The 22,377-nt window shown below is 45.9% G+C and overlaps 2 protein-coding genes across 3 annotated transcripts in view; both read left to right on the top strand.

Moving 5' to 3' along the window:
• LOC100468593 (free fatty acid receptor 2) overlaps window positions 1-2,701 on the top strand; it is a 42,913-nt gene extending 40,212 nt beyond the window's left edge. The window contains exon 3 of the transcript XR_004618982.1: window positions 2,645-2,701. The gene's annotated coding sequence lies outside the window, so the exon portion shown is untranslated. The remainder of the gene's footprint in view (window positions 1-2,644) is intronic.
• Window positions 2,702-13,023: 10,322 nt separating this feature from the next.
• Window positions 13,024-15,905, top strand: FFAR2 (free fatty acid receptor 2). Of its 2 annotated transcripts, none has more exons than XM_002920928.4 (2): window positions 13,024-13,166; window positions 14,173-15,905. In XM_002920928.4, exon 2 carries the CDS (start codon window positions 14,180-14,182, stop codon window positions 15,167-15,169), a length of 990 nt encoding a protein of 329 aa, XP_002920974.1. In that variant the 5' UTR covers window positions 13,024-13,166; window positions 14,173-14,179; the 3' UTR covers window positions 15,170-15,905. The 2 variants fall into 2 exon arrangements, with proteins under 2 accessions (XP_002920974.1, XP_019657009.1); XM_019801450.2 differs by lacking the exon at window positions 13,024-13,166 and adding an exon at window positions 13,173-13,668.
• The last annotated feature ends 6,472 nt before the right edge of the window (window positions 15,906-22,377 follow it).

The following is a 22,377-nucleotide window of genomic DNA, read 5'->3' as shown; positions in this document are numbered from 1 at the left end:
TTGAATTAGTGTTTTAATTTTCTTGGGGTAAATGCCCAGGAGTGGAAATACTGGATCATAGGATATTTCTAATTTTTTTTTTTTTGAGGAAACTCCATACTGTTTTCCATAGTGGTGGCACCAATTTACACTCCCACCAATAGTGCACGAGGGCTCCCTTTTCTCCACATCCTTGCCAACACTTGTCTTTTTAATACAGGTCATTCTGACTGGTGTGGAGCGATACCTCATTGTGGTTTTGGTTTTAATTTCTCTGATGATGAGTGATGTTGAGCATCTTTTCACGTACCTGTTGGCCATCTGTATGCCTTCTTTGGAAACATGTCTGATCAGGTCTCTGCCCATTTTCTAATTGGATTCTTTGTTTGTTTTGGTGTTGAGTTGTAGAAGTTCTTTATATATTTTGAAAATTAACTTTTTGTCAAATATATCATTTGCAAATATCTTTACCCATGCAGTAAGTTGCCTTTTGTTTTGTTGATGGTTTCCTTTGTTGTACAAAAGCTTTTTATTTTGATGTAGTCCTGATAGTTTATTTTTGTTTTTATTTCCCTCACGTGAAGGGACATATCCATAAATATCTTGCAATGGGTGATATCCAAGAGATTACTGCCTGTTTTATTTTAGGGGTTCTATAGTAACAGGTCTCACAGTCAGGACTTTTATCCATTTTGAATTTATTTTTGTGTATAGTGTCAGAAAATGGTCCAGTTTCCCCAGCACATTTGTTGAAGAGACTGTCTTTTCCTTTGTTGTAGGTTAACTGACCATATAAGTATGGCTTTATTTCTGGACTCTCTTGTTCCATTGATCTATGTATCTATTTTTGTGCCAGTGTCATACTGCTTTGATTAGTATACCTTTGTAGCAATCATGAAATATGGGATTATGATACCTCCAACTTTGTTCTCTTTTCTCAAGGTTGCCTTGGTTATTTGGGGGTTTTGTGGTTCCATACAAATTTAAGGATTATTTGTTCTAATTCTGTGAAAAATGCTGTTGGTATTTGGATAGAGATTGCACTGAATCTGTAGATTGTTTTGTAAAATCTTACCCCTTTTTATGGTCATCATATATATTTTGTTTTAGAAGTACTTTTCTGCCCCATATGTGCTATTCAAAATTTCTATAATTTTGGCATTCTCCCCTCCCTCCTTACCCAATTCTGTCAGGTTGGGAAAATGCCCAGTTAATAATCACTTTCCCAGACACCCTTGTAGCCAGGAGTTGTCACAAGATACAGTACTAGCCAATAAGAATTAAGAAGTCTGCTGGGTAGGGCTTCTAGAAAAGCTATCATTATCTTGATTTAAAAAGGGATAGATTTGGGTGATAATGTGTCAACTTCAGTTCATTGATGGTAACGAATGTATCATTCTGGCGAGGGATGTGGATAATGCAAGAGGCTATGTGCGCGTGGGGCATAAGAGAAATCTCTGTGCCTTCGGTGTAATCTTGCTGTAAACCTAAAACTGCTCTACAAAATAAAGCCTCTCAAGGTTTAGATTCAGCTTACATGTCCCTTTGCTTTTCTGCTCTCCACCCCCTATTTTTCTGCTCCGAATGTAGATGCTTCTTAAGATCATGAAGCAGCAAGTCAAATCTAGGGATGGTGGAGCAGAAAAGCTAGAAGCCAGGGCTGTTGAGGGCAGCTTTGGAGAAGCTGCCCTGGTCCTGTCTCCTTCATGTGACGTGACAAAAAGAAACCCGTGTGTCTTCAGTCTCATTGTTCGTGTATAGAAATGCAACTGATTTCTGAGCATTGATTTTGTATCCTGCCACATTACTGAATTGCTCTATAAATTCTAGTAATTTGGGGGTGGAGTCTTTTGGGTTTTCCATATAGAGTATCATGTCATCTGCAAAGAGAGACATTTCGACTTCTTCTTTGCCAATTTGAATACCTCCTACCCCTTTTTGTTGTCTGATTGCTGTTGCAAGGACTTCTAGTACTATGTTGAATAATAATGGCGAGAGTGGGCATCCTTGTCATGTTCCTGATCTTAAGGGAAAGGCTTTCAGCTTTTCCCCACTGAGAATGATATTCACTGTAGGCTTTTCATAGATGGTTTTTATGAAATTGAGGAATGCACCCTCTATCCCTACACTCTGAAGGGTTTTAATAAGGAAAGGATGCTGTATTTTGTCAAATGCTTTTTCTGCATCAATTGAGAGGATCATATGGTTCTTGACTCTTTTCTTGTTGATACGATCTATCACAAAGATTGATTTGTGAATGTTGAACCACCACCCTTGCATCCCAGGGATGAATCCCACTTGGTCGTGATGGATAATCCTTTTAATGTACTGTTGGATCCTATTAGCTAGGACCTTGTTGAGAATTTTGGTGTCTACATTCATCAGAGATATCGGTCTGTAATTCTCCTTTTTGATGGGGTCTTTGCCTGGTTTTGGGATCAGGTAATACTGGCCTCATAGAATGAGTTTGGTAGTTTTCCTTCTGTTTCTATTGTTTGAAACAGCTTCAGGAGAATAGGTATTATTTCTTCTTCGAATGTTTGGTAGAATTCTCAGGGGAATCCATCAGGCCCTGGACTCTTGTTTTGGGGAGGTTTTTGATCACTGCTTCAATCTCTTCATAATTAATCGGTCTGTATAAATAATCAATTTCTTCCTGTTTCAGTCTTGGTAGTTTATAGGTTTCCAGGAAGGCATCCATTTCTTCCAGGTTGATTCCATTTACAATAAGCACCAAAAATCATATGATATCTCGGAATTAACCAGAGAGGTAAAGGACCTATATTCTAGAAACTACAGATCACTCTTGAAAGACATTGAAGAAGACACAAAAAGATGGAAAAACATTCCGTGCTCATGGATAGGAAGAATAAACATAGTGGAAATGTCTATGCTACCCAGAACAATCTACATTTTCAATGCCATCCCGATCAAAATACCAATGACATTTTTCAAAGAGCTGGAACAAACAGCCCTTAAATTTGTGTGGAACTGGAAAAGGCCCCGAATTGCCAAGGAAATGTTGAAAAGGTAAAACAAAGCTGGGAGCATCAGTGGCCTGATTTCAAGCTATACTACAATGCTGTGAACACCAAGACAGCATGGTACTGGCACAAAAACAGACACATAGAACAATGAAACAGAACAGAGACCCCAGAAATGGACCCTCGGCTCTTTGGGCAACTAATCTTTGACAAAGCAAGAAAAAACATCCAGCAGAAAAAAGTCTCTTCAATAAATGGTGTTGGGAAAACTGGACAGCTACATGCAAAAGAATGAAACTTGATCACTCTCTCAAACCATACACAAAGATAAACTCCAAATGGATGAAAGACCTCAATGTGAGACAGGAATCCATCAAAATCATAGAGAAGAACACAGGCTGTAACCTCTTTGACATCAGCCACAGCAACTTCTTTCATGACACATCTCCAAAGGCAAGAGAAACAAAAGAAAAAATGACCCTGTGGGACTTCATCAAGATAAAAAGCTTCTGCACAGCCAAGGAAATAGTCAAAAAACTAAGAGGCAGCCCATGGAATGGGAGAAGATATTTGCAAATGACACTACAGATAAAAGACTGGTATCCAAGATCTATAAAGAACGCCTCAAACTCAATATGCGAGAAACAAATAAATCATAAAATGGGCAGAAGATATGAACACTTTTCCAATGAAGACATACAAATGGCTAACAGACACATGAAAAAGTGTTCAAAATCATTAGCCATCAGGGAAATTCAAATCAAAATCACATTAAGATACCACCTTACGCCAGTTAGAATGGCAAAAATGGACAAGGCAAGAAACAGCAAATGTTGGAGAGGATGTGGAGAAAGGGGAACCTTCTTATACTGTTGGTGGGAATGCAAGCTGGTACAACCACGTCGGAAAACAGTGTGAAGATTCCTCAGAAAGTTAAAAATAGAGCTACCCTATGATCCAGCAATTGCACCACTGGGTATTTACCCCAAAGATACAGACGTAGTGAAGAGAAGGGCCATATGCGCCCCAATGTTCATAGAAGCATTGTCCACAATAGCTAAATTGTGAAAGGAGACCAGATGCCCTTCAACAGACGAATGGATTAAGAAGATGTGGTCCATATATACAATGGAATATTACTCAGCCATCAGAGAGAACAATTACCCAACATTTGCAGCAACATGGACGGGACTGGAGGAGATTATGCTAAGTGAAATAAGTCAAGCAGAGAAACACAATTATCATATGGTTTCATTTATGGAACATAAATAGCAGGGAGATCGGTAGGAGAAGGAAGGGAAGAATGAAGGGGGGGTAAACAGAAAGGGGAATGAACCATGAGAGACTATGGACTCTGGGAAACAAACTGAGGGCTTCAGAGGGGAGGGGGTGTGGGACTGGGATAGGCCGGTGATGGGTATTAAGGAGGGCACATATTGCGTGGAACACTGGGTGTTATACGCAAACAATGAATCATGGAACACTTATATCAAAAACTAAGGATGTACTGAATGGTGACTAACATAACATAATAAAAAATTTTAAAAAATAAAATTAAAAATAAAAATAAAAATAATAATTAAAAAAAAAGAAACCCATGTGTGTTTAAGCCTCTGTGATTTGGGATTCTAGGCTCATGTGAGATATAAGGCTTTTAGCTTTGTATGTGGCAAAGACCTCTTAAGACACGAGGGGAGGCTCAGGTGCTAATTCACTGTGGCTTCCTATCATGGCAGAGCAAGGGCTCAGGGGAAAAGAGGGAAACCCCAAAAACCAAGACCCCATCTGCACGCTCCCGTCCCGTTCTCTTCCCAACAGCCTCACTGCTCACGGAGGGATCTGAATTCCTCTGGCGAGGAGTGGAAGGAGCTTGGTGGTGGTGGGGGCTCAACATGCAGAGGATCTCAGTTCATATAAACTTCTCTGAGAGCTAGTACTGAAGTATTACATCAACTGCATCACTGTTTCTCAACCTATTTTTAACTGATTTCCGCTTTTGATAAACAGAAACTTTACTTTCTACAGTTTGCATTAAGAAAACCAGGGCTTTCCCTTCTCCTGGGAAATTCCAATTATCAAACCACATGTACTACCACTTTCCCCACCCAGGAGTTTCTGATACTTCCCCCAAGCCTCTGGAGGATCAGGGGTGTAATCGGAGGTTTCCTGAGATTCTGCAAACTGGACAGAAAGCCTGGCAGCTCCGGTGATGCCACATCTAGCAGGGGGTGGGGCGTCAGTTTGGCCCCAGGTCAGCACAGCTTCTGCAAGATCAGCCAGCACCTGACTGTGGCCACATCCAGTTTTACTGAGGAAATCTGTACCATTTTCATTTCTAAAGACTCTCTGCTCTTCCTCCTTTGCTCAGGATCAACACTGAAAGGCAGACCGAGCCAGCTGCCTTCCGCTGTTTCAAAAGAGGTCTGAGATCCTGAAAGCTACCTGGTGTCTGGGCCAGAAGCTGTGTGTAGCCAAGGGGACCGAGGGTGTGGGGATTTTCAGTCCTGCTCTTGGTCTGAAGGTCAGTTTTGCAAGGACAGCAGATAGAGAAGAGGGGTGAGGGAGGGAGAAAAAATAAAAATGGTCAGACCACCTTTTCAAGATTCCAGGAATAAAGGAACAGTCTCCTCCCAAGTTCTTAGTCCTGTTTCACCATCAAATCCAGATCCTTATAAACATTCATGCTCACAAGTGCTAAATGACACAGAAAATTAAGTAGAGAGCAACAGAAGACACTCCCTCCCCTCTATTGCCCTGTGTTTCCAAAATGGCTAAAGACAGGGAAGGAGGGATGGATGAAAGACAACAGCGTATGATGGGGGCGCCCTGGGTGGCTCAGTTGCTTGGGCATCTGACTTCGGCTCAAGTCATGATCTCGGGGTTCTGGGATCAAGCCCCACAGCGGGCTCCATGCTCAGGAGGGGAGTCTGCTTCTCCCTCTCCCTCTGACCCTCTATCCTGCTCATGTGTGCTCTCTCTCTCTAAAATAAATAAAATCTTAAAAAAAAAAAAAGATGACAGAGTCCAGGATCTTGGGTTAGAGCATGAAATAGAACATGTGAAAGGTTGAGAGTTGCTGGGATCCTAGGAAACTGGGGTGGAAGGTCTTTCCCTCATGGGTTCAGGGAAAGAGTGAAGGCCAAAAGCAAGAAGACTGGCGACCACGCAGACACTCCTTGTGGGAAGTAGATGACATGATCTCACACTCTTGCCTGTGCACGTGTATCCTCCTGTGTGAGATCTACAGGACTTTCAGGGGCTGCTGGGGGAGCCGGTTCTCACCTGAACCACCCTCCCCCTGTACAAGGGGGAACAGAGTCCAGTGGTGAAGACAGTCTGGCTCGCAAGTTCATAGTTCAGCTCTTCTGTTTACCCCTCCATACCTCAGTTTTCTCACCTACAAAATGGGGATGAGTGTGCCAACCTCACAGAATTTTCTTTATTACCTATATTCCGTATGCTGTACTTTTCATCCCTGTGACTTATTTATTTTGTAACTGCATGCTCGTACCTCTTAATCCCCTTCACCTATTTCATCCATCCCTATACATCCTCTCCCCTCTGGCAACCACCTGTTTGTTCTCTGTGTTTGAGTCTGTTTCACAGAATGTTTTCCAGATTAAATGAGTTCGTCTTTATGAAGCTCTTAGCATGGCACCTGATGCATAGTATCACAGAATGAGCAGTAAATGTTGGCTGGTGTACCCATTTCCTATGTCCATTATAAGACATTGTCACAAACGTGGTGGCTCAACACAACACGAATTGAGTCTCTCACAGTTCTGGAGGCCCGAAGTCCAAAACCAGTATCACTGGTATGAGGAAAACCCACTCCTTCCCTCTTCCAGCTCCTGGTGGCTGCTGGCATTCCTTGGCTTGCAGCCACATCATTCCAGTCTCTGGTGATCATACCATCTTCCCCTCTTCTGTCTGAGATCTCCCTCTGCTTCCTTCTGACAAGAATATCTGTGATCGCCTTCAAGACCCACACAGATTATCCGTGGTAAGCCTCTTCATCACACCCAGTAAGTCTTTTTCGCCACGTAGAGTATCAGTCACGGGCTCCAGGGATTAGGACGCAGATATCTCTTTGAGGGGACTATTATCTAGACACCACAGCTGGTATTATTGGCCAGAAGTAGAATGTGATGAACAGCAAGCAGCCAGACACAGTGAAGGAAGGAGAGGTCTCTGCAGAGGGAGGTTGGAGTATGGTTACCATCAGTGGGCAGCAAAACCCACGATACCCTCTGAGGAGGCCAAAAGGGACAGACCTGAAGAATACTCCCAAGATGCTAGGCATGGGCTGCTTCCTCCTTGTTCCTCCTCTTCAGTGGTGCAACAGCTCTGGGGATGGAGGTGGCAAGGCTGCTGAACTGAAGGACACCACTACTGGCTGAAACCAAGGGCAAGGCTGGGCCAGGAGCAACTAAAAGAGGACAAGCAAGGGGGTGGAGGGCATCAACTGTCACCTCCACACCTTCACAAGGCCACTGCAGGGGCTCAAAGATGGTAACACAGAAATGGAAGGAGGGTGAACTGTGCTTGCACAGGAGAGCAATGAAATCTCAAAGTCCACCTGGATGTAAACTACTGGAATACAACCATCTCTCTCACTCCCCAGAAGAGTTCCCTGTCTCTCTGGCAACCTGTACTCTTCATGCAGTGGAATTTTTTAAAGTTACAGATCCCAAATCTCAGCCGATCTTCTCTGCCTACATTGCCACATTCTCCTGAATCCATGCCATCACTGGTCATCCCCTGGACGGTCCCAATGCATTTCTATTCTCTCTCTCTTCTTCCAACTTCATCCCTCTGGAGACCACTCCCCACATAGCAGTGCCAGGTCCTCCCACATCATAAATCTCATCACATCACTTTCCTCTTATGGCCCGGAAGTGATTTCCCATTGCTTACTTGGGATGGAATCCCAAGTTCCTACTGATACCCATCTGGTCTTCCACTGTCACAGGCCCTGGCTTACCATGCTCCAGTCATGCCAGCCTTTCTGCACCGCCCCCCCAAAGGTACTTTCTGCCTTCTTGCACACCTCCCAGTTCCTCAGCCCGGACCCCTCCTCTGCGGGAACTTCTTAGTGGCCAGCCCCAGAATTCAGCTCAACCTCTCAGGTATCAGCTAACAGTAACTGCAGGACAGCTTTTCCGATGCCTCTGGCCAGAGAAGTCCCTGCCATGTGGTGACCACTCTCCCTGCCACCACCCTACTTCATTTCCTTCAGTGTCTCTCTCTGCGTAACAACTTCCGTGTGTGTATTTGCTCTCTCTGGCCCCTCTCTCTCCACCAACTTGTAACCACCTATGTGAGTGTGAGACCGTGTTTGTCTTTGTGACCCTGATATCCTGGGGCTTGGCACGGATCCCACCACGTTCGAGGGAACAGACACATATTTGTTGAATGAATGAATGAAACAACAGCTCTTTATTTACCATTAGTGCCACTGCAGGTGAAGTCCTGCATTCCCCTTCATTTTATACCCACACCACCCTCACATCTGCCAAGCAGGATCTAGGTCATAAAGGTATATTAGCCTGATTTATCCATATTAGCGATGAGGGAAGATCCTGGCAGCTTCCCGCAAAAGTAGTGGGAGTGCCTTAATCTACGAAAGAGCTCTCGAGTAATTACTGGCTGGGATTTCTTAGGACAGTCCCAGAAGAAGATAAAATGAGGCAGCTGGAAACAAAGATCTCCGAGCTTTTGAAAATCGATTTCTCTCCATTCCAATTCTTCCACTTATCCATCCACATGTCATCCAGGAAATAATTATCAAGTGTCTAATATTTGCCAGGCTCTCTGCCAGACCCTGGGGATACAATGGTGAGCAAAACAGCCATTTCCCCCTGCCTTTGCAGAGAGTCTGTAAGGGAGATGAACATTAAGCAAATCCTCACACAATAAATGGATTATAACACACTGAGATATGTGCTGTAAAGGAATCATAGAAGATGCTATGAGATCAACAAATAATTAGAAAACAAAAATTTTTTAAACCCCTAAATCTGCACTGAGAAAAATTAAACACCTAAATCATGGGGCTATGTCACGTTCCCAATTGGAAAGGCTCAATGTGATCCCAGTGTCAACAGTTCCAAATTGATCTATGGATTCAACACAATCCAAACCAAAATTCCAGCAGGCTTCTCTGTAGAAACTGATTTCTGCGGCAATGCAAATGACCTGGAAGAGCCAAAGAGATCTTAGAAAAGAACAAAGCTGGAGAACTTACACTTCCTGATTTTGAGACTTTCTAGAAAACTACAGCCGTCAAGGCCGTGTGGAAATGGGGAAAGGAAAGACATAAGGATCGCTAGAACAGAACACAGACTCAAGAAACAGACCCCCTCAGATATAATCGATTCATTTGCAGTAAAGGTAGCAAGGTAATTCAGAAAGGAAAAGAAAGTCTGGAATTGGATAGGCAGGTAAAATTTCTTAGGACATAAAAGCACAAAACATAAAAGGAAAACTACATGAGTTAGACTTTCTCAAAATTCAAAATTTTTGTTGTTCTTCAAGAGACAATTAAGAAAATGGAAACAGAGGTCATATAGGGGAGAAAATAGAATACATATATCTAACAGATGAACAGTACCCAGAACATAATAACAAACTCTCAGAACTCAGTAATATGAAAATAATGTCATTTTTTTTAAATGGGTAAAAGACTTAAACAGACACTTCATAAAAGACACACAGATGGCCAATAAGTACTTGAAAATATGCTCAACATCAACAGTCATCAAGGAAATGCTAATTAAAACCACAAGGAGATACCATGCCACAAAATGAGAATGCCAAAAACTTAAGACTAACAAATACCAAGGATTGGCGATGCTGTGGAGTAACTGGTACTGTTCATACACTGCCGGTAGGAATAAATATGGTACAGCCACCTTGGAAAACTGGCAGTTTCTTAAAAAGTTAGACAAAAAGTTGACCATATAGACCAGCTAATATAGGTATTTTCCCAAGAGAATTGAAAACACTTATCTTCACAAAGACCTAAACAACAATGTACATAGCAGCATTGTTCACACTAGCCAAAAACTGAAAAACAAAAACAAAAAACAAAACCCAAAAAACCAAGTCTATTAACAGGCGAATGGATAAATAAAATATAAAATATCTTTGAAACAGAATACTCTTCAGCAACAGTGCTCTGAGAACATCCAATAAGAGAATCTAACTGAACCTAGGAGGTCGGGGAGGGCTTTCTTAAGGAGGAAGTGGGTATCTGAAAGAAGGCTGGAGCCTGTCTGGGGAGGTAGAGTGGGTTATGAGAAATAAAGAGCCCTGCAGGCTGAAGCCTAGTCAAGAGCCCCTGGCAGAGGAAAGGTGGTACATTCATGGAAGTGAGAGATGGTCTTGCTTAGAGAGAAAGGAGAGAGAAGAGAGATATGAGTTGAGGCTGGAAGTTAGCAAGGGCCATGCCAGGCAGGCCTTATAGGCCTTGTTAAAGGTTTTGATGTTTATCCTCAAGGCAATAAGAAACCTCAGAAAGGGTTCTAAACAAGAGGGTGATATCATTTTTAAGAGATCCCACTAACTCAGTATAGAGAATTGACTGTCAGGGTGTGAGTGGCTGGGAAGGAACTGGTCATGGCCCCTGCCAACCTTCTGGTAACTTGTGGCTTATGCTGGCATGAGATGATGGAAATGGAGAGAGATGGAGGCCTTCAATGGGCTCTGAGAAGCATGTGGGACTGTACTGAGGAGATAGGGAAGAAGACAGTATTGGGACTGACTCCAAAATTATGGCTCAAGGGATGGAATGGGAAGAGATCCTATGCCCCAACATGGAGAATGCTGGAAGGAGGCCTCATTTGGTGAAGGTCTAAAGTCACCTCTGGACACACTGAATTTGAGGTGCCTGGGAGACATCCAAATGACAATGTCTACCAGGCAGATGGACACACAAATGTTAAAGCTCACAGGAGTCCAGAATAGATTAAAAACTGGGGTTTATGAAGATGGTAATTAACAATGCAGGAATGCATACAACAGATTAGAGAGAGCATAGGACCAGGATAAGAGAGAACCTGAAACCAAGTCTTAAGGGACTCAAACATTTAGAGGATGACCAGGGAAAGGTGGGCTAGTGAAGTGACCTCAAAGGTCAGGAAACCAGAAGAGCATAATATAGGAGAATTCATGGAAAGAGATGTTTCAAGAAGGCTATGGAAACTGTGTCGAAGGCTAACAAAAGAGGAAGCAAATGTCCACTGAATGCAGTAGCACAGAGGTCACTGCTAATCTTAGGATGAGCGGGTCCTATGGAAAAACAGGGATATAACCCAGATTAGAGTGGACAGGGCACGGGAGCGGTGACTGAGGAATAAAGAAGCAGAGAAAGTGGTTATACATAATTTTAGATAATGGGCCCAACTTCCTATTCTAAAGCTGGGTTGTAATGATGATGAAAGAAAACAACTTGGAAGAGATTGTGAAAGACCTCGCCTTTGTGAAAGCTCAGCCCTTGAATTCAGCCTAAGAGGTTGCATTTCCTTTTCCTGTGACATAGATGGGTGTTGTGAGTCATGAGTTCAAAGTTTCCTTTATTATGTTACCCTCATAACTACCCCGATTGTGGAGGAGGGGGTTCACTGGAGCCCCTTCAACACAAGTGACATGCCACAGTAACAGGAGAAAGGCACGGGGCAGGGGAAGGACAGGCAGAGATAAAGCAGCAGTCCTAGTCCTCAACACCTGTGTGCCAGAAGTTTCTGCTTGGCCGTTAAATCTAGATCCTCATGAATAGTTACAGAAAATCATAAAAGCAAAATGACACAAATATATTCAGTGACAAGCAAAAGAATGGTCTTTTCCTTAGTTCCCCTGTTTACCTGGGAAGTGCATGTGTGTCCTGGGAGAAGGAGATAAATGCAAAGATCAAACTCCTTGGTTCTAGTGGAGGGTAGAGCTGAAGAGAAAGAAAAGCTAAATATTAAGATCCCTGGACCTCGGGGTTCTGGGCTACAAGACTAATGACTGACTGAGGAAATGACTGAATCAGCAAACAGCAGGGGTTGAGTATAAGTCCCAGGGAAAGTATTCCAAGAGCAGGGATCAGGCCACCGAAGACCCATTCCCCAGGTCGAGAGGAAAAGGTGTTCTGACTTTGTTTCCTCAGATGTTTGTATTTGGACAGGAATGGAGGAGCTTCTAACCTGGAGCTCCATAGAGGGGGAAAAGTGAGCAAGCAACAAGCGTGGCTCAGAGGTTGGACCCAGCCCACAAGGAGAGGGAACACATGGGGGAAAGACGTGGGAGCCTGAGCACAACTCCCCAGTAAAGGGCCGCACAGGCACGCTCATGAATCCCTGACACTCCCCTGTCAGACGGCACGTCGGTGCCCTCAGCATCTGAATATTTTGCCAAGTGTCTGACTCTCTCCCAAACTGCCAGCAGGCTTCCACTTCTGGGTGCCCACTCAGTGCTTAGTTAGCACTAGCCCATATGCTTTATACATGCTATCTCATCCACGCCTCACCAAAACCCTGGGAGGTAAGTATTCCCATCCTCACTTGACTGAAAAGGAAGCTAAAATTCAGGAAATTCATCTGCCCCAAGGTCCGAGGGAAGGGACTTGGGTTTGAACCCACATCTGCATGACTCTAAATCCCATGCAACTTCCACCAGAACAAGACTCAGGCTAAGTGAAACCAGTATCTGTCTCAATCAAGATGGCAAAAGAAACCTGTTGGGGGCAGAGGACAGAAGACCAGACAGGAAAGAAAAAATTGAAAACTAAAAGGAAGGAGGAAACTTCTTTTCCGAAAATGAGAAGAATTATAAAAGACATTGCCTAGAAAAGAGAAGATCAGATGATCAGACTTGAGAAATGGGAAAAATGCCTGGGAATGAAACAATAATTCCAGACCTAGGGACAGAGAAGCTGGGTTTGGAAGTCAGAGTGAGGATCTCCGGGGGGAGAATGAAGATGCTGGCGGGCGCGCCATCCTTCAGGTTTGAGAGGAGATAGTGCTCAATTACTGACCTTCCTCTCTCTGGTCACATGACTTGTGCTAGTATAAAAGCTTTCTACCAGCAGGTTCCTTACAATTTTTTCCTGTGTGAAATGGGCAGTAACAGTGGCTAGAGCCCTGTTCCTCTTTTCCAGAAGCTTTCAGACCTCCCTTCAGGACTAATCCCAAGAAGCCATCTCTCTGGACAGAAGACAAGGCAAGGCAGCTGGCTCAGTGCTTGCATTCTGGGAAGTGATGCTAGGATCTGGAGTGGAGGGGGAGGTGCTGCGGGGCTGCCAGAAGTCTGAGAAACTGGCTGTGAGGCTCATACCTAGAGGCAGGAGCCAGTGGATGTGGGATCGAGGAAAACAGATCGGGACCTCAAGCCCAGAGAGAGGATGGAGGGGCCAGGCTGTGTTTGGGCAGCAAGGGTTACAAGCCAAGTGGAAACTGAGTGACCTCGTTAAGAGTTCCTCTGTTGATAGCCAAAATACTGGGCTCTGGAGCCAGCTGCTGCCTGTGGGCTTTCTTGAATATGCTCTAACGTCTTTTAGGGCACAAGCCCCAAAAGATAATACAGGCTCACCCTTCCTCCCCACGGCCACTCCCCTACACCTCATTAGCTTCCTCTTTTCAGTAATAGTCCCAGAGCCTAGCATTGGTCAGGGGAGAAAAAGGCCAAGGAGAATCTGTGTTCTGCAAAAGGAGAGGAAGACGAGGTAGGGGGAAGGGTTGGGGGGCCAGGCACCTGCTTCCTGGGCGTGTGGCGGGGTCCTGTGAAGAGCCGGCACTGGGTCTCACAGCCTGGGTTTTCCCGGCCTGCGTGCTCCCGAGAGACAGCTCACAGCCCTCCCCTCGTGAGATGAGGCTTGCCTTTTCTCTCTGTAGATCTCTGACTGAGGAAAGAACTTAAGGAAAGGTAGAAGCTGATAACAGTAACTTCCTGTATCTGTGAGGAGAGAAGGAGAAAGCCAAGGGTTGGTTTCCCCCAGAGACACATGATGGCAAACGTAATAACTACTGCTTAATATCCCGCCCCAGGCAAAGTCAATAATTGCTCTGGGCAGTCCTGGCAGGTGGCATGAGTAAGCCGCGGCGGCAGCAGAAAGCTTTGGCCTGGGAAGGGGAGAGCACCAGGGAGGATGCCCCCATACTGAACTGGTGTGGGGGGTGCAGGCTGGGAGTGGGCCCTCCTGACCCTGCCCTTTCTCAACCTCTTCCAGAGCCATCATGACAAACTGGCGCAGCTCCCTCATCCTCACGGCCTACATCGCCATCTTCCTCACTGGTCTCCCTGCCAACCTCCTGGCGCTACGGGCCTTCATGGGACGGGTCCGCCAGCCCCAGCCTGCCCCTGTCCACATCCTCCTGCTCAGCCTGACGCTGGCAGACCTCCTGCTGCTGCTGCTGCTGCCCTTCAAGATGATTGAGGCTGCGTACAACTTCCGCTGGCACCTGCCCGAGTTACTCTGTGCCCTCACGGGTTTCGGCTTCTACAGCAGCATCTACTGCAGCACGTGGCTCCTGGCGGGCATCAGCATCGAGCGCTACCTGGGAGTGGCCTTCCCCGTGCAGTACAAGCTGTCCCGCAAGCCTGTGTATGGAGTGATCGCTGCCCTGGTGGCCTGGATCATGTCCTTTGGTCACTGCACCATCGTGATCATCGGTCAGTACTGGAAATCAGCCCAGAATACCACGAATGAGAACGGCATCACCTGCTACGAGAACTTCACCGACGCTCAGCTAAACGTGGTGCTCCCTGTGAGGCTGGAGCTGTGCCTCTTCCTGTTCTTCGTCCCCATGGTGATCACCATCTTCTGCTACTGGCGCTTCGTGTGGATCATGCTCACCCAGCCCCATGTGGGGGCTCAGAGGCGGCGCAGAGCTGTAGGGCTGGCTGTCGTGACACTCCTTAATTTCCTGGTGTGCTTCGGGCCTTACAACATTTCCCACCTGGTGGGGTTTTACACGAAGAAGAGCCCCCCATGGAGGGCTGAAGCCGTGGTGTTCAGTTCCCTCAATGCCAGTCTGGACCCCCTGCTTTTCTATTTCTCTTCATCAGCTGTGCGCAGAGCCTTTGGAAAGGGGCTGCAGATTCTGAGACATCAGAGCTCCTCCCTGTTGGGGCGCAGAGGCCGAGAGACAGGAGAGGGGACAAATGCGGACAGGGGTGTGAGTCAAGCAGAGGGAGCTCCGAGCTCTGACTTCACCACGGACTAGTGGTGTCCTGGACCTTTGGAGGCACTCTGGGTGACACAGACATTGAGCAGGCTGGGAGAGGGGGAACATCAGTGTTCCTGTCCCAGGGTCAGAAATCCTCAGATCAATCCACTACCGGGGCTGTAAAAATCTCTCTCAGCGGCTTGGTATCCCTTCCTGACTGAAATTTTCGTCCCGAAGGAGCACAGCTCCAGGACAAAAGAAGAAATGGTTAGGCATAGAAGCACTCTCAGACAAGGGTTTCAGAAGCAATGTAGCTAATACAAATTCAGCCCTTATAAGACAGCTGATAGCTGGGGGTGATCAGTCTGAAGCAGAGTCCTAAAGCAATCCTGCTACATGCTTGGAAAAAACCCCTAGACACTGGTCTAGCTATTGATACTAGAAAGGAGACTAGATGGAAGAGACTACCAACTGAGGTCAAAGAAGACTCGGGAAGACAATGAGCCAAGAGGACTGAGAGGGAGGACCGGGGACTGTGACTTCTAACCATCTAGGTTTGCACTGTATCACTTTGACCTGTTGCTTTGTAAGTATGCTCCAGTCATCTCCACGTGTGTATCTTGTCTCCCTGTATTAAACCTGCCTGAAGTCTGGGTCTCGTCTTCTCCTCCGTGGCACCCCCACCCGGGTCAGGACACAGCCTGGCACCCAACAGTCAGAGGTCAACACTGACCAGCACAGGAGTAGACAACCTGGTCTGGCAGATTGAAAATAAAGACGGTATAACTCTAAAGCAAGTGTCCACAATTTCTGTGCTTTTCTGCAAGCTCGGGGAGGGTGGAATGCAATGAAGAAGCCGACTCAGCAGCACAGGGGGAGGGTGATGCCTGTGAAACCACGGAAGTATTTTAAGGTCAGGATATAATGATTGGAGTTAGGGAGGAGGCCGGTGGAATCCTGTTTCCATTGATGAACAGAGACGGGACTTAGAAAGGGGATGTGGGGTGAATCCTGACTTAAGGTTATCAGGTGTATCTCAGGGGCCTAAAACACATGACCCTCCCACTTAGAAACCTGCAGAGTTCTCCTACTGTCAAAAGTTTCTGTCCCAGGAACTCCTATCCTATCATTCCATCACCTACTTTGTATCCTGCCTCCCTGCCCAATCCCATTTCTCCACAATAAGGACCCCTCGCTTCCTAGCTGGATGGCCTTGAGCAAGTCCTGACCTCCAGCCTCTATTCCCAAACCATAATCATGAGGATGATGTATGCCTCCCAGGGTTATTCTGAAGTTCCAGTCAGACTGTACATATATTATTGCTAAAAAATTTTACAGTAACACTTAGCTCTAAGATAGCAACCCAAGCAAAACACAGATATACCCCTGGTTAAAGGAAATATAGTAAGTAGAAATTTAAAATGATGGAAATCACATATTAGAGAGCCAACTATATAGGATGGTTTGACAGTAATGTGTAAGAAAGAAATCTGGGATTTTCTGCTGACTGTATATCTGGGATGTATTACACCTTTCAAAAAGCTAATTTGATTTTGGTGCCATTAAAAGAAATAGTCTAAACAAATTGAAGATAATCCCACTTAACTGAGGTCTTAATCAGTAGCAAGTTCAGAATCTGAACTGCAGGGGCACCTGGGTGGCGCAGTCCTTAAGCATCTGCCTTCAGCTTAGGGCGTGACCCCGATGTTCTGGGATCAAGCCCCACATCAGGCTCCTTTGCTAGGAGCCTGCTTCTTCCTCTCCCACTCCCCCTGCTTCTGTTCCCTCTCTCGCTGGCTGTCTCTCTCTGTCAAATAAATAAATAAAATCTTAAAAAAAAAAAAGAATCTGAACTGCACATTTTTTAAAAAAAGATTTGCTCTGAAAGAGAGTTGGGGAGGATGGGGGGAGGGGGTGAATGGGGGGGGCAAAGGGAGAGAATCTTTCAAGCAGACTCCCCGCTGAGCGAGAAGGCTGAGGATCCCACAACCCATGAAAAATCACAATGTGAGCTGAAACCAAGAGTCAGACACTCAACCAACTGAGCCACTCAGGTGCCCCATGAGCAGCACATTTTTAAAAAGACATTAACTCGGGGGTGCCTGGCTGGCTCAGTCATACAGCATGTGACTCTTGATCCCAGAGTTGTAAGTTTGAGCCCCACATTGGGCGTGGACATAACTTAAAAATAAAATCTTAAAAAAAGAAAAAGAAAAAGAAAGAAAGACATTAACTCAAGGAATCAATCCAAAGAGAAGAATTAACCAAAATGTTTTGGAGATTTAAAACCATATAATGACAACGATGATTGATGACACTGACATGTAATAAAAGCCAGACACTGTTCCAGAGAAGTAGCCTGAGATGATGCAAGGAGATTTCCAAGGTCAACAAGTGAGAGGAAGTATGAATCCAGGTCTGCCTTTCTCCAAAGTGCCTGCTTTTCTCATTGACCCAGGAGAAGCAAGTAAGAGAATGCTGGATACGTGGCTGAACCGAGGTGAGGTCCATGTCATGGCAGATGCGTTCTATGTAGCTCCACGGGGAAGAACAAGGACCAAGGGCAGAAGAGGCAGGGAGCTGCCTCTCAAACAGTCAGGGCTGTTTAAATGGAACTGAGCTAACTCAACAAGGTAGTCATTCCCCAGTTCCAAGAATACTGACGTAGAAGACAGAAAACACCCATCCTGGGACATTGAGGAGACTCACACATGTGATAAGAGCCGAAACAGTTAACCGCTAAACCCCTTCCAGCTCAGAGATTCATAGGGTTTCAGGGACACAGCTGCTCTTACCAATCACAAAAGTGAAAGAAAATCTCCCGACCTGGTCTGAGATTTTTCAGGGTGAAGCTTTATGCTTCTCACTAACAAGCAGTTGATCTGTATCAAGTCACTTGGTATACAGCCCATTTCTTCACTGGGAAATTAATAATTCGTTTGTTCAACAAATACGTACTGGTTACCTACTACAAGCCAGGTACTTTTCCAAGGGCTAGGGACACAGAGGACGTAACAGACAAGGTACCTGCCCTCTTGTGGCTTCCATACCACCGGGAAAAAATTGTTAATAAACAAGTAAACAAATAAGGTAATTTCAGAATGTGGCAAGTGGTTTTTGCAACTGGACTAAAATAGGGACATGGGAGAAAGTATAATGAGAGGTTAAGGGAGTTTAGAAGATTCTCCTGAGTCAGTGATGTTTCGGCGGGGACCTGAATGATGAGAAGCAGTTGCCATACAAAGGCCCATGGGAAGAGCATTTCAGAAACAAGAACTGAGGGGCGCCTGGGTGGCACAGCGGTTAAGCGTCTGCCTTCGGCTCAGGGCGTGATCCCGGCGTTGTGGGATCGAGCCCCATATCAGGCTCCTCCGCTATGAGCCTGCTTCTTCCTCTCCCTCTCCCCCTGCTTGTGTTCCCTCTCTCGCTGGCTGTCTCTATGTCTGTCGAATAAATAAATAAAATCTTTAAAAAAAAAAAAAAGAAACAAGAACTGATGCAAAGAGAGGGAGGAGAAAGAAAACCTTAGCTTCCCAAAGGCTGAGAGAAGGCCAGTGTGGGGCTAGAGCAGTGGTCTACAAACTTGGGCATCTATGAGAATCATGTGGAGAGTTTGCTGAAGCAGATTACTATCTTCCCTCCCCACAGTTTCAGAACGAGTAGGTCTGGGATGGGACCCAAGAGTTTGTAGTTCCAACAATCCTAGGTGATACTGATGCTGGTGGCCATGACCACACTTTGAGAGCCAATGGGCTGGAATGCAGTAACCTGGGAAGAGAGCCATGGAAGATGAGGTCAAGGAGGTCAGCAGGGACCAGACCACACAAACCTTTAGGCCATAAATAGAAGTCTGAATTTATTCTAAGAGCTTTGGAAGCCATTCAAAGGTTTTTAAGCAAGAGAGTTGAATGGTCTGATTTCCATCGTAAGTCAATCATTCTAGTATCTGTGCCCACCACTGAAGGGAGATGTCTGTTAGGATCAAGGAGATAATGCGCCTGACAGAGCTAAGAACTATAACATACCACAGCAGGCATGCAGGGTTTGCATTGGACTGTAGCTCCCTGAAAGTGGGGGCTGTTTCTTCTTTCATTAGAATTGGATGTCCAAGGACCAAATAGCCAAGAGGAGGCCATTGTAAGTTATCATGCATCTATTTGATAAACAGATGTCTCTAGTGTGTGCTAGAAAATGTTTGACGACCAGATTTTGGGATTGGTTGGAGGGTGGAGTGGGTCACAGCAGTGTGGGGGATAGTGAAGCCCTGATTTGTAGCACTTGCCAATTTCTGTGGTGTACACACTCCCCTCCCCAGGGCCGATTTCTACCAACATCAAGATGCTGAACGTGGGTCTGGCAAGTGATGTTAATAATCAGTTCTTGCAAGCCAGCTCAAGCACATCACTGGACGTGCCTCCCAGCACATATGCTCAACTGGCAGACAGATCACATCCTATTTGAGAAAACTTTATCTCTCCCTAGCTACATATAGTACAAGGCTCTGGCACAGGACTTTTGACATAATAAATATGGGCTAAATGTGGCTCATTGGGCCTGATCCAAGAGGATCTGGGTGACTGGTCAGATTGTGAGACTTCTCTGAATCCCCTGTAGGGTGACAGATGGGTAAACAGAAATATTAGTGCCCGGTTAATGAATAACACAGACAGCAGCCTAGAGCTGCTACCAGGAAACAGGGGTGGAGGGAGCTGGCTCAGCCTGACTTGGGGGCCTGACAGCAGGAAAGGGGAACCTGGCATGGACTATTTCACTTCCTCTTTCTGGAAAAGATGCTGTTGTGCCCCTTCCTCAGAAATTCTCATCTGACCACACGGCCAGAGCTCTCCTATAGTAGGGTTGTGTGTGGAGATCGCTGTGGTCCAAGAAGGCAGGGGTGGGTGGGTGGCCCGGGGAGAGTCTGAAGGAAAATACACAGCCAAGATTCCAACCACTCCCTTAGACTTCCCTGCGCCTTACCTCCAGGTTTTTGTTAGTTCTCCTTTTCTTCAGCTTTCTCTACCTTCTGCGGTTAAATACTTTGGCCCCATTTTTTTTTTCACTTTTTTCTCTAGTCACAGGAAATGAGGACATTTCTCATCTACAAATTGCACATTCGACCAGGAAATTGGGCCAAAGATCTCTAAGTCCTCAGTAGTGGCAGTCCAGTAACCTACTTGCAAAGGTTTCAATGTCTGGTAAGGAAGAAGATGGGAGGTCATGGGGCGGGGGGGGCACGGTTTTGTCCACCAGCTGCTTACCCAGGGAGGGGCTGCCCGTAGCTCCAGCGAAATCTCAGGTTCCCTCTCCCCAGACGTTGTCCCCTGCCATCTGGGAGGCAAAACTAGGATCAGTCTCAAGGAGACAGTGTTAGGAAAGTAAATATACTGCTCTCAAATCTAAAAGTTTCAAATAAAAAGCCAATACACACATACTGTAGCCCACAGTCTCTGAAGTGTCACAGCAGACATTACATCGTTTGACCTTTCATGGGTGTAGGCATTCGTTAACCCACAAATATGTACTGAGGCCTACTATGTGTCAGCCCTGTTCTGGGTACTAAAAACATAGCAGTGAGCAAGGACAAGATTCCCTGCCCTCATGCAGCTCACATTCCAGAGGGAGAGCGGATGGGAAGACCTATACACAGACACTCTGAGGCAGTGCTAAGAGCTATGAAGACACTAAGACAGAGTCAGGGGTAGAGAATGACCTCGAGAAGGGGAAGCAGTGGCTACTTTTGAATGAGTAGCTTGGAAGGCCTCTCTTGAAAGTGACATTTGAGTTGCAACCAGAATGCCAAGAAGGAATCATGCATGCCAAGAACGGGGGGTGGCGGTTCAAGCAAAGCGTTCAAAGCAGTGCAAGGCTTGAATAAGCTGAACTTGTGCCACAAAGAACACAAAGGCCAGGGTGACTGGGGCTTAGTGATGGCTAGAAGAGCGAGCAAGGGTCAGATCACAGGGGTTCTCCAAGGTTTATGATAAGAAGCACAGCAGAGGGGCACCCGGGTGCCTCAGTCATTAAGCATCTGCCTTCGGCTCAGGTCATGATCTCAGAGTCCTGGGATGGAGCCCTGTTTTTCCCTCTCCCTCTGCTTGTGCACTTTCTCTCTTTCTGTCAAATAAATAAATAATTAAAATCTTTAAAAAGAAGAAGAAGAGGGGCGCCTGGGTGGCACAGCGGTTAAGCGTCTGCCTTCGGCTCAGGGCGTGATCCCGGCGTTATGGGATCGAGTCCCACATCGGGCTCCTCCGCTGGGAGCCTGCTTCTTCCTCTCCCACTCCCCCTGCTTGTGTTCCCTCTCTCGCTGGCTGTCTCTGTCAAATAAATAAAGTCTTTTAAAAAAAGAAGAAGAAGAAGAAGAATCACAGCAGATGCCTTCTCCCTATTTAACAAGAAAAGCGAAGGCCCAGAAATGTAAAGTGTCATGTGCCAACACTCATCGAGATAGTTTTCTGACCCCAGCTCTGGGACCCCTGACTCCCTCTCCAAATGAGATGCACACACTCTCTTTCATTCTCTCAATCCATGACCTCACTGCGGAAGAGAACAGTGGGCAGAAAACACGATTCGTGCCATGGGCAGTTTTAGGTACAGAAAGTTGCAGAGGGAGGGAGAGACTGACTGGCGAGGTTCTGAGGAAAGAAAGGAACCAGAAGTGGAGCAGACGCCTGAGTGTGAGAGCAGAGACCAGCATGGAAAGCTGGCTTCTGGCATGGAGCCGTGGCCGAGGAGAGGTGGGAGGCGGGGCTCCGAGGAAGAGGTGGATGTAACCAAGAGACATCCCACACTGTCCCCATGTCCACTGGCCTGGAGCAGAAATGGCAGAGTGAGGACAGAATTGTGACACTTCGGGGGATCCTAGGAAGCCTCCAGTCCAATGATTCTTAACCCAGGCTACACTCCAGAGGCACCTAAGGAGCTTAAAAAAATGCCAGCATGTTTAGGTATTTTATTTTGTTAAAGCTTGCCAGGTGCTTGGGAAGCTTCTGAGCGAATCACTGTATCTAGTCCTGACCCTCTGCTGGACCAGCCAGAGGGGTTTCCGGGAAGGCCGTAGGACACGGTGATGGGCTCTGAATTCAGGCTTACGCTGTGCATCTCAACTTCTCTGGGCTTTAGTTTTCTAACTGGAAAAAAGTGGGGTGGGGCTCATAAGTCATCACACTACTGTGAGGACTGAACGAGTTTAATGTTGTACATACAGAACAGTTCGAACAGCGTCTGGCAGATGTTCACACACGTTTATACAAGGCAATCGCAAT

This window comes from Ailuropoda melanoleuca, chromosome 12 (genome assembly GCF_002007445.2).
Source record: "Ailuropoda melanoleuca isolate Jingjing chromosome 12, ASM200744v2, whole genome shotgun sequence".
In the NCBI taxonomy this organism is placed as follows: Eukaryota; Metazoa; Chordata; class Mammalia; order Carnivora; family Ursidae; genus Ailuropoda; species Ailuropoda melanoleuca.
This window is presented reverse-complemented; position numbering and strand designations above follow the sequence as displayed.